This window comes from Miniopterus schreibersii (assembly GCF_964146895.1).
Source record: "Miniopterus schreibersii genome assembly, chromosome: 9".
NCBI lineage: Eukaryota > Metazoa > Chordata > Mammalia > Chiroptera > Miniopteridae > Miniopterus > Miniopterus schreibersii.
This window is the reverse complement of record NC_138118.1, coordinates 60,688,436-60,700,470: the sequence shown is the minus strand read 5'-3', so window position 1 is coordinate 60,700,470 and position 12,035 is coordinate 60,688,436. Positions and strand designations below refer to the sequence as shown.

At 36.5% G+C, this 12,035-nt stretch overlaps 1 protein-coding gene across 21 annotated transcripts in view; it reads right to left on the bottom strand.

Annotated features, from left to right (window-relative positions):
- Positions 1–12,035, bottom strand: part of PPP1R9A (protein phosphatase 1 regulatory subunit 9A) — a 229,092-nt gene that overhangs the window by 60,917 nt on the left and 156,140 nt on the right. For 11 of the 21 annotated variants that reach the window (XM_081147225.1, XM_081147242.1, XM_081147241.1 and 8 more), the window contains exon 7: positions 9,145–9,210. The exons of the other annotated variants lie outside the window; for them this stretch is intronic. In XM_081147225.1, coding sequence (XP_081003351.1) covers positions 9,145–9,210 — 66 coding nt within the window. The remainder of the gene's footprint in view (positions 1–9,144; positions 9,211–12,035) is intronic. 21 annotated transcript variants of the gene reach the window in all.

Sequence of the window (12,035 nt, the reverse complement as noted above, 5' to 3'; positions counted from 1 at the left end):
TTGCCATCCCAAACTTTAACTTGTCTTTAATGTGCCAAATGACCAAACAGTTAGGTCATTGACAATATCTCAAGAGTCAGTAAGAATATAACAAGATTCATCAAGGGGAGTACTGGCCAGAACTATAGAATGGCCTTGAGTTCTGCCAACTGATTGAGCAAAGTGACCAAGTCCATTTCTGGGTGTGCACAGCTGGTGTTGAGGTTGGAAAGTAATAGACAGCACTGGACAGCTTAGCTGAGCCATCAGTGAACCAAGCCCAGGCATTTAAGGAAACCTCCATGAATTGAAGGCCTCACTGAGCTAGAGGCTTGTTTCTGGAGGTGATGGAAATGGAAAGTTTCCCAGAAATGGAAAGCTGGACTTGTTCATGTAAATCTAAGATGCTACTGGGCCAGGCTGGCAGCTTTCTTAAATCTATCATTTCCATTTGATAAGCAAGGTTTGTTGGGCCCTTCCAACTTTACTGGTTTGTGAGTTAAAGCTGAGACATCTCAAACTGAGAAAATTTAGGTGAGAGAGTCATAAGGCTCCCATGGGTCAGGTATTCAGTTTCAGTTTCTATAACAGCTTAGTATAAGATCAATAGCTGCCCCACCTTTTAGGTTTGTGGGTTTTTTTTCCTGCATCAGGCATGTAGCTTTGTTGTGTTGGGAAATGGCCCAAGTGTTCTGTCAGCCATTAAGTATTTAAATAAGCTGTGACTTCCCCTCTCTTCTATACTGTTTCTGGACCACCTGGAAGAAAACAGGGAGAGTAAGCTATATGTCCTACTTACTATTACTGCTCTACATGTGGCAATCCCTGCATGGAAGATCTCCACTGGCCCTAATGGGATAAAGAAGTGAAGGCATATAACATAGCAATTCCATTATATATCTAACAGTGGAAGCCATAACAGCATTACCTTGCATTTGCCCAAAGGGTCATATCTATAAGGCCATCTTAGCTTCCCTTCCCACTGTGAACCCTGCCCAAACCACAGCAGTTAAATTTGGGTATCTTTTCCCACTATGGGCCTGGGTGAGAAGGTGATCTGTGAGTCAGTATTCACAGAACCATAAAGTTTGGGTGCCTCCCCTCCCAAAGTTCCCCAGGATACTCAAGGGGTAAGTAGAGCATTTTGTCATCTCCAGAGGACAAAGAGATCTCAGCCCTGACCCTAGTCATCTTTCTCCTTAAGGTCAGGGTATCAAGGGGCAAGGAAGCAGAGAGGAGCTCTGTGCCAGTAATAAGGTACAGTCATTTTCAGTTTTGAGCAGTGTAGTGATTACTCATGCTTTAACCAAACTTCCAGTGTTCACCTAAAGCACTATATAAGATGAGTCATCATTACTAACACAATCTATTTAGATTTGGGGAGTCTGACTCAGAAGCCATAGCCTTGACTCCCACAGCAGGGACTCTGTTATGGAGTACATCTCATTCTGGAATCCAGTTTTGAATCTGGTTTGAACACAAGGGATGGTAAAGTTTTCTAAGATGGTGAGGCAGACTGTTAGAATTTGGGACAGTTTCTCATTCTCCAGAGGGTTACTTTCACCAGCATTATAGACCAGTTAGAAACCAAATGCTCATCAATAGTTTACCACATGAGTTTGTCTATCTCAAGGAAATCTCCTTGACAGGACCAATATTTCCTTAGAGAAGCCAAGACCCACTACAAAAAACTCTGCAATCTATTACTGTCTGAATGAATCTAAAGTTGGCATGATAAACTGCAATAGGGGTTGAGTTGAAAGGCAGCCCAACTCTTGCTATTTCTCCTTAACTAGCATTATGTGCCTTGCCCCATTATCTCTCCAGTGAACCAGCCAGAGTTATAAGGATTTACCAGGCTTCTTACCATGAAAACTGTAAATTCCTTCGTTTCATGCTCAGTGTGGGTGTGTTTCTCTGTAAGGGTTGTCTGAGCAAGGTGAGAACACCTTCCTCTAACCCAGAATGGTTCTACCTACTAGCTGATACAGACTATCATGGCTTTTGTGTTGATACCTCAAGCCACACTTTCCAAAGAGTGATGAGAAGAGGACCAGATAATGTCTACACACATAGACATGACAAAAGAGGACCCCAGAGCTTAGGGAACCTGCATCTTTTATAATAGGCAGTATTACTGCCCTTGCTCCATAGGGTAAGACTATATCTTCCAAAGCTATGTTCATACACAATCACTTGAAAAGCTAGTTCAGCTCAAAGGGCACTTCTGAATGCCTCAGAAATGCAAGAGCACAGTAGAGAATTGTTTTCCAATTATTATTTAATGGGGGGGGGGGGGTCTAGAAATTCAGCTGATTTTTAAGTTTCTACAGCATTATCCAATTTACCATTCTGAAGACTTTCCAGCCACTATTCCTTTCTATATGCTCTACTCCGCAGGGAAACTGGTCTTTTGATGTTTTGAACACAATAATGAACTGGTTTTTTGGTTATAGAAAACAAATACACAAAAACAACCCAAAGAACTTCTTGCAATCAAATTTGAAACCACAAATCTCCAATTCATGCTTTTAATTTGCATGTCCTTAGTTGTGATGATTCTTTTACACTATGGCTATCTGGTCTTTGGACAGGTTGCCTTGAAAATGATTTAAATTCTTTAATATATATACTTATTGTTTCCACAGAAAAATAGCAAGCTTTTGGGAGTATAAACTCTATTTTTCCATGACTCAATAGTCCCAATTCAGTCCCTCTTAATAATGCTACTCACTTACTAAGGCATAAATGCTATTGTCTTTAAGTTCCCAATAAATATATTCTATATGAGGAGGGAACCAGTGATCCCTATTTTTTCCACTGAGACCCAGAACTGAACAGTCAACAGACCAAAGTAGACCTCTGTAATTCAAATGTCACACTGCAATTTTGAGTTGGCAGCCTTCCTTGAATTTCATTTTTCTTTCCAAGGAAACAATGAAGCACTTATTCTGATGCCAGCAGAACTGTGGGATGAGACTAAGAGATTTTTATTTCCTTGAATTTTATTCTGCAGAAGAGAATAACTATAGTGAACAAAGTGATATATGTTATCATTGTTTTAATAATTCTATAAGTATACAACTAATAAAATCTTGGAAAATATGGTGTGTTCATATAAAAACTGACTCATACGATTGCAAAAATGCTAACAGGTCATGAAATAGAAGTAGAAGTTATAGATACAAAATGTATAGTAAACAAAGTAAAAACAACAAAAAAGTCATTGATGGTATTTCTATGGATTATCTACCAATGAATAATAAATATAATCTCAATCTTACAATTCCTTAGAGGGAGAATAATTCTGCCCCTTTTCTAATTATGGCTATCTGGTGGTTTGTGGCAGCAATACCTTTTTGCAAAGTCTCTGCAATACCAGGACTCAACAGTCTTTACATCAGTTTTCCTGGCATCTTTAAACTGGACAACTCCAGCTCTGACTGCATCTAACCCCTTCCCACAAACTCCCATAAGCCTCGGCACTCTGCCATGCATATTCTGTTTCAGTAGGTCTGAGGCTCAGGGTAGAAATCTGTAATTTTAAAGAAGTACCATGAGATATCCACACTGAAGAAAGTTTGAGACACAGGGCCTTAATTCATTTGGCAAGTTCTTGAAGAGTAGGAACTATGTCATCTTCATTTTATATCTACATAACTGCTAAATAGAAGCAATTCTACATGGCAGATTTTAATTTTTCATTAAATACTGAGTCGATACAGAGTATTTATTAACACATAGAAAATATAATGAATAATGATATAACCACCACCAATGAACTAGTTCAAGAACTAGTGATGATAACCTAGTTCAAGAACAGGAGCAGAACCACTACATTTTAATTATGGTCCTGTGTGTATGCCTCCTTGAATCTATTTCAAACACTTGCCCTGCAGAGTAATCCTGCTGAATTTTATCACTCACAATTTTCTCTAGTTTTATTTTTATTATAACGTGTAATTTATTTTTACATGACTTTAAACTTCACATTCTTACCAAAACTTAAAATAGCCAAGTTAAATCAATTCAGTAGGTATGAAATATTTCATTTTGGTTTTTAATTTACACAATCTCATTGCTTGTATGGTTGGGCATCTTTTCACATGTTCACTGGCCACTGAAGTTTCCTCTCTTATGACATGACTGGTTAAGCCAATGGCCCATACATAGTCTTTTCTTATTGGCTCACAGAACTTTTTTTAAAAATGTCTTATTGATTTCAGAGAGAGGAAGGGAGAAAGAGAGAGAGACAGAATCATCAATGATGAGTCATTGACTGGCTGCCTCCTGCATATCCCCTACTGGGGGTCGAGCCCACAACCTGGGCATGCCCCGACCGGGAATTGAACCGCGATCTGGATCATAGGTTGACACTCAACTGCTGAGCTATATAGGCTGGGCCAGAACTTTTAAATCTCTTTCAGTTATTTATTTTTCAAATATTTTCTTCCAGCTTCTGGTTTGTCTTTTTGCTTTCGTAAAGGTATTCTTTTGATGACCAGAAGTTCTTAATTTTAATGATGTCGATATTCTCAATCCTTTCCTGTATAGTTTTGCTTTCTTAAGTGACTCATGGAAGAAATCATTTCTTATATTGAGGTCATAAATACATATATTCTTCTACACTGTCTTCTATATTTTACAGTGTTGCTTTTTGCATTTTAGTCAATCCACCTGGAATAAACTTTTGGGTACCAATTGAAATGGGGGTTGCAATGTCACCATTCTTCCTTCATTGAGAAGCCTACATTTCTCAACTCTAGAGTGTTATCTATGTGACAAATCAAATTTTCATATGTGTAAGGGATTGTTTCTAGGCTCTTCCATTCTTTTGCTCCAGAGTCTAAATTAAATTGCTATAGTTAAATAATAAATCTCTCTCTCTTTTAGGGCATGTGAAATGTCATGGTTATTTCTGGTGATTGTTCTTTCATATATATTTTTGCAACAGTTTACCAAATTCTATTTTAAAATTCTTTAGAATTAGTTTTGCTGGAATTACATTGAATATATAAATCAACTTAGAGAAATTTGACTCAATTGAGCTATTGAGTCTTTTAATCCACAAACAAACTTTCTTTGTAATTTTATGCTTCCTTTAATATATTTCAATAAAATTTATTTTTCTTCATGCAGAACTTGCCTATCTTTTATTAGGCAAGGTCTTGCCTTTTACTAAGGTAACTTATAAATTACATTCTCCCTCAGACACATTGAAACAATGTTATATGTTATATTAATGGTGTATCCAGCAAACTTGCTAAAATCTTAAATTATTTCTAATAATTTATCTGTAGGATATGTGTGAGGTTTTCTAAATAGACAATCACATCACTAGTAATAGTCTCATTTCTTCCTTTCCAATCTAATTCTTATATTTCTTCTTCTTGCTTTCATATATGATGTCAAATGCAAGTAGTGACATTTTCTAACATTAAACCATATTTACATCATTGGCTAAACTCAACTAAGTCATATCTCTTTTATGTTATTGGATATGATTTGCCAATATCTTGTTGAGGATTTTTTTTTGCATTATTTTCATGAATAGGATGGGCCTATAAGTCTTCTTTTTCATCATTATTTGGTTTTGGTACCAAGGTTATGCCTCATTACCTCATACATTTCACACTCTCAAGGTTTTACTGCTGTCAGACTTGCACTATGTTCATTTTTTTGGTCTTCAGGAATCAGTTATATATGACTAGAGATATTTGTCCCAGTTTGATATGGGATAAAATGACTTGGGTCTTACCTGTCTTTTCTCCTTTCTTCCTCCTTCCCCTCCCCTCTCCTTTCCTCCCTCTCCCTCTCTTTCTTCTGCTGGCTGTTACTTAGGGTGATTTATTTCCCACTGAGTTTTGTGCTTTGGAATTGTAAGCTCTTATTTCTTGAAATTTTACCTTTTAGGTTTTCACTGAAGGTGAATGCCTCAATAAAGGATATGTTTTGTGTGTGTTTGTTTTTTCTCTCCTGAAAGGTAGCATAAATTCAGGCTGCTGTGATCACACTTTCTCAGAAGAAAGCTTTTCTTCCCTCCCACTCAGCACCAAGGTTTGGCACTGGCAGATTCCCATGCAGTCCTTGAGGTGGAGATGAGATTTACTTTCATCTTACAGGGCAGTGGAGCCCATGGGGCTGTAGCTTTATGCTGAAATTCTCCAATGACACACCCCATTTTGGTGAGCCCTGAGCTCTGTCTACTGTAACTTAAAGCATCACCGATTACGGTATCATCACAACATAGAGAACATTCAGGATAAATATGACACTATGAAAAGTGAAAGAAGCTAGACATAAAAAAGTATATACTTTATGTCATTCAAATGAAATTCTAGAATTTATAAAACTAATCAGTGATGTCAGAAAGCAGACTGTATGGTTGTTTTGGGCTGAGAGTGACTGCAAAGTTCTTTAAGGAAACTATCTGAGGAAATAAAATCGTTCCTATTGTGGTAGTGGTTGTTCATCAAACTGTTAACCTAAACACATTTTAAATCGGTGCATTTTAGTGTATATAAATTAGTTCTCATTAATATTGATTTTACTATTGAAATACAGACATATAATGATAAAATTATCAAATTATACAATTAAGATCTCCACATTTTACCCTATGCCAATAAAACAATTTTTAAAACCCCTTTAAGAACTGGAATTTCAGAAATCAAGTAAGAGTTTTTACCACCATCCTTATTAGCATCAATGTTGGTTTAAAAATAAATGAAGCCCTTATCATGACCTGGTAAAGCTCCATGATAAGGCAGTTTTAGGAACTAGTCCTTGGTCAGGTTACCATTTTATTTTATTGCTGATGAACATGTATTTCTATGATCGAAGTCTGTTTCAAAGTTAATGCACTGGAGAGGAGAAGATGGCTATCTCTGCAGTATTGTTCTTGACATCACTTAGGCCATCTTGACTATTATTTTTATTGCATGTTTATTCAGTTATGACTAAAAAGAAGTCATGTCAATGTGAGTCACCAAATTGCTATTTCTAAGATCCTGAAGGTTTTCAAAAAATGAAATATGTACATTCATTTCTTTCTGGTTTTATATGCAGACAATTTTGGTATGTGACCGAGCTAGTCTTCTGGAAAATTCATACTCTCTCAGAACAATTAAAATGTGGAAACAAAAAACCATGGGAAAATGCTAAATCCCAAAGTGCCCTGGACAACCACAGATTATTCCTTCAGTCCTTTCCCCATCTCCAACCTCTGGTCTTACCAGGTTTGGCATTCCTTTTGTCCCTGTATTCAATGCCACTCTTCCATCGCTGTCTCAGATTACGTTTCTAACTAAATTTTATTCTCCTCATTTAACTCTACTCTCCGATTTTCATCTTAAAATCCTCTGAGTGATTCAATTCAGTTCAATTTCTTGGCTTCCTCTAATCTACCCAATGCTGTGCTCATCCCTGGATGTACTGAAAACCAACCAGCTATTTGAAACCTGTCATTGAAGAGACTACAAGCTAGTGAGGCAAATTTATGGGTAAATAATAATATACACACGGTGCTAGTGACTCATTAAAAAAGCCCCCCACCCAGCCCAGCTGAGAGAGTCCAAGGAGGTTTGTGGAGGAGATACATGAAACCTAACAGAGCCCTGAAAGGTGAAGAGGATTGGTGGCATACAAGGGCAACCAAGAGTTGGTGCAGATTATGGCATTCAAGGTGGAGAAAACAGGAGGGGCAGAGGCATGGGGAAACCACAGGGTCCCTGTGGCCCCGTGGAAAGTCAGTCAATAAGGCCCATCTCTCTCTGTGATTTTAGCATTTTAGAACTTTTTGGTAAAGAAATTATACTCAACTTATGTTTTTTAAAGTTGAAAAAAATACTGTCATTTGTGTTTGTTTCTATGGCATCTGTTTGACACTGCAGACTGTGGTTCATCATTGTAATGTAGATTCGTTCTAGTATGGTTTCTAGGGGTACAAAGTATATGCTCTCAGAAGAATTTAATGGCATAGAAGAATCTGGTAAATTTTATTTGATATTTTGTATCGGGCTCATGCATAAATATCACCACAATGTGGTAGCTGGAAGAAAACTTCATGAAAACACATTCAAGTCACTTGCATTATGACAAAATAAAGAAAATGAGCTACTAGAAGGTGACATTATTTAGGCAAAGATTTTTATTTTAACCTCTGTTTCCCGTTGACACTGCTCATCTTCCTGTCTGTGCTCAATGTTATACTGATAATGTTTCTATATACAAATAACATTTATAAAGAGGACCTTTCAAGTAGAGAAGGATATTCACCTTCTGGAGACAGTGTGTGTGCATGTGTGTGCACATGTGTGTGCACTCGTGTGTGTGTGCCAGTACATTATATAGGTTAAATCAAGCATGGATACAGTCTTCAAGAATATTTTCCGAGCCCCTTAGATTTTGGGTTTCAATGAAAATGACCACTACTGTAGATTTGGAGATCACAAACCAAAGAATAGAATTATATGTAATGATTTTAAAGATCCAGTCAAATGGGAGTCTGTGAACAGCTTGTTTAAGAGGTTTTATATTTCTCCTATTCTTCAGGCTCCTCTAATCACCACAAGCCAATCTCCCTTTTAAACATACCTGATTTCCATTTTTAAGCTCTTCTAGCTCTATTAATGGCAGATAAAGATAATGGGAATTATCTTATTTATAATATAATACCTTTTTAGACATTTTGGTATATCCATCATATAAATCATGCAAATAAGTACTATGATAATTTAAAGATACATGCATTCAGTTTTTAAAAAATTAAGAACTTTGTATCAAAAGATTATTTTCTTTAAAAATAATCACTGGATAAATCACTGTATACACTGTATTGTACCAACCTCATACAGCTCTGCTGTTAGATATCTTTTGTTTCCCTTTACTATGAATTACAGAATACTTAAAGTGTTAGGGGTTAAAAACATCCATGGTTAAATATTAGGAAGCGAGTCTGGTTCTGCATCTAAAATATTTAGAATCATGTTTCAGAATTAAGTGTTATTTTTCAAACAATAATCATCAAACTAGTATTCAACATTCACAACACACAGCGCTAGAGTTCTTATGAGCATAAAGCTAGTTAATAAGACAGAGACTATTTCACTTCACACAGGGAGCAGGAAGGTACAGAGAAGCATTATTTCCCACCAGAAAACAAACCTGAAGGAAATAGTTGTTATTGTTATTGCAGTTGCCAGACACTCCTTGCAAGTCAGCCATCGTGTTCTAAAATGGTTGACAACAAAAATTAAAGAAGGATTTTTCCCCACTAACGAGAACAGCCTAAGGCTAAAGGACAAGAAGAAACCACTGAGGTTCCAGTGCCTGCTACAGCACACACTCTGGGGAACTAGGGGAATGCCCTGCTCTTAGTCTCTGAACATTACACAGGACGAGGCCAATTCGCATGGCTAAAAGGCCATCCCTAACAACCGCAAGCTCTTGTTCACCAACGCAAGCTGCTTGCAACCAGGAACAGCAAACAGCATGAGTCCAATAGAATGCTGTCCCTTTAATGCTTTTCACATAAAAATTCTATTCTTGTAAACCTTTTAACACTTGTGCAAACCACAGCTTACATTATCTTTTTGCCACCAATTATTACGTTAACACAAGCAATGAAAATGCACACCCATGTAGGTAGCTGCTCTAAATTGTATTCAATACTTAAAAGATTCTAAAAAGTTAACTAATACTGTCATGATATAGTTATAACAATATTAATTTCCAGTAATGGAAAGAAATTATAGAAAGATTAAAATATGTTTTAACAAAAGGGGGCCTCCATTACTGGAGTGATGATTAACATACTAATGAACTACTGCCTAAAGAGACTTTGAAATGTCATCTATAATCTAAGACTTTAAAATGTAGTAAATAGTATATTTTAAAAGGATACAGAAAGAGGCAAAAGCAAATAATCATATAACTTTAAAGGTGCATGTAAAATAGCTCATTTTAATGTGAACGACCATATGTATTTTTCAAAAAAGTGGTACAGTACCAGTTTGTACTTCATCTCCAGTCTGAGCACACAGCGCTTCACACTGCAAAATGCTCTCTGATAGAAACAGGTACTAAAAATATGCACAGAAGACCACCGTACACAAAACATACCAGAATTATATTACCCCATCACTCAAAGGCTAAAGACTGTTGTGGAGTATGACAGGAGATTTAATTTGTTATTGAAAATTCAAATCTAGTTGAAAAATTTACCATACCCCCAGAATTTCGTGGGATAGAGCTGACTGTCTGAGGGGTTTACTGAAATCCTCCATGGTTACCTTCCAGATTGTTTAAAAAAAAAAGAAAAAGAAAGAAAGAGAAAAAGAAATGAACAATAATTCTATTTAAATCCAGAAATGCAATCACTAATCACAGATTCACATTTAAAATTTTTCAGTTTTTCAGATTTATATATCGCTCTTCTTTATAGGATCTCTTTTATTCTTTAGCCTTTAGGTAGAGCCATTTTAACTTTGCTTTTGAAAAAATCAGAATGGTTTCATATTGAGAGTAAAAAGATATAGGAATGCAAATTAAAACTGAATTGGCTGTTTGCTTATTATAAACTCTTGTAGTTTAAATACGTGGAGAAAAAAGCCTAGAAAAAATGCAGAAATTTAAATAGAGTTTGGATATTATTTATGTATTTTAAATTCTTTTGGAGTATCATTTATGCTTTCCTAAAGCATTTAAACATATATCTAAGCACACACTATACATGATTAAGTATTCTTAATCCTAAATATGGTTCTGATAGGGGACCACTGTACTTTTGCTATTTCTGGATATATTTATCACATTGCAATGTTTTCCCTGTAGGCAATTCAAGCAAGCAACTCCCCTCTGTCAAAGTGACAAGTTCCAAGTTGGAATCAACCTTGGATGGCTTGACCAAAACCAGAAGCTGTCTATCCGTCAGCAGACAATGATGATCTAAGTGCTGGCTCTGGAAATTACTTGGATGAACTTGGTTGTTCTGGATTTAATTAGAGGTTTTCCTAGCTGGCCCAGGGGATGTCACAGGGGATACTGTCAAATAAAAATGATTCTATCTTTGAAATCACAAAATGACTCTATAAATAAGAAGCGTGAGAAACCAAGTGATTGCTAACACAATTCAGGATGAACAAAGATATGTAAATCAATGAATTGCTCAATTACATATAAAATTAACTAAATTATTCAAGGACCACTTACCCATTGGGTAACCCATATTGGTTCATCTCATTTCCATTATGTTGCATGGACATTTTACTTTTATTAACAGAGAAAGAGGGTAAATAAAAAATAGGGACATAATACTCAAATTTAAAAATACTTGGTAGCATTAGTAATAAAATGAACTGAAGTCACATAGGTCAAAGTGTTTACACAAAAGTGACTTTTCATCATTTGCACAGCGTTCACCTCTCCTATGCACAGAAAATTAACAGTTGGTTTTATTTGGCTGGGCACACTCTGGTGAGGTGGTGTGCAACAGCAAGAAAGGGAGAACATCAGTCAGAGGAGCATGAGTGAGACAAAGGCAAAGGCTCCTTGGCCGTTTCAATAAAGTGAAGGCTACTTGGAATAACATAGCAGCAAGCGAGAAAAAGTTTAACCTAAAGCTAAACTCTATTTTCTGTAACATATTTGTATACTCAAGTATTCTTCCCTTTAAGCCCTATCTTCAGAGGATACTTATGGATTAAGTATTTGCCTAGTGTAAAATACCCTCCAAGAATTCGATTCCCTTATTATTTGAAATACAGGAAAGGAGTCACAGAACCAAAGTATTACAAGATACTCCATCTCCTTAAACAAGAATCCTCTTCTCAACATCTCTAGTTACCCAATTATTCTGTGTGCCTGAACACAGACAGCCCAACAGTCCACTCCATTCAAAAACAGGAGTGTGTTGCAGAGTCCAGGCCTCAGAGCCAGGAAGACCCTCTTTCCATCCTAAATCTGCCAATTACTAGCTGCACCACTAGATAAAGCTTCGGTTGCTGCATTGTTAGAGAGAGAGAAAAAAAGGAATCTCTTCTTTGCTGTAAAGATAC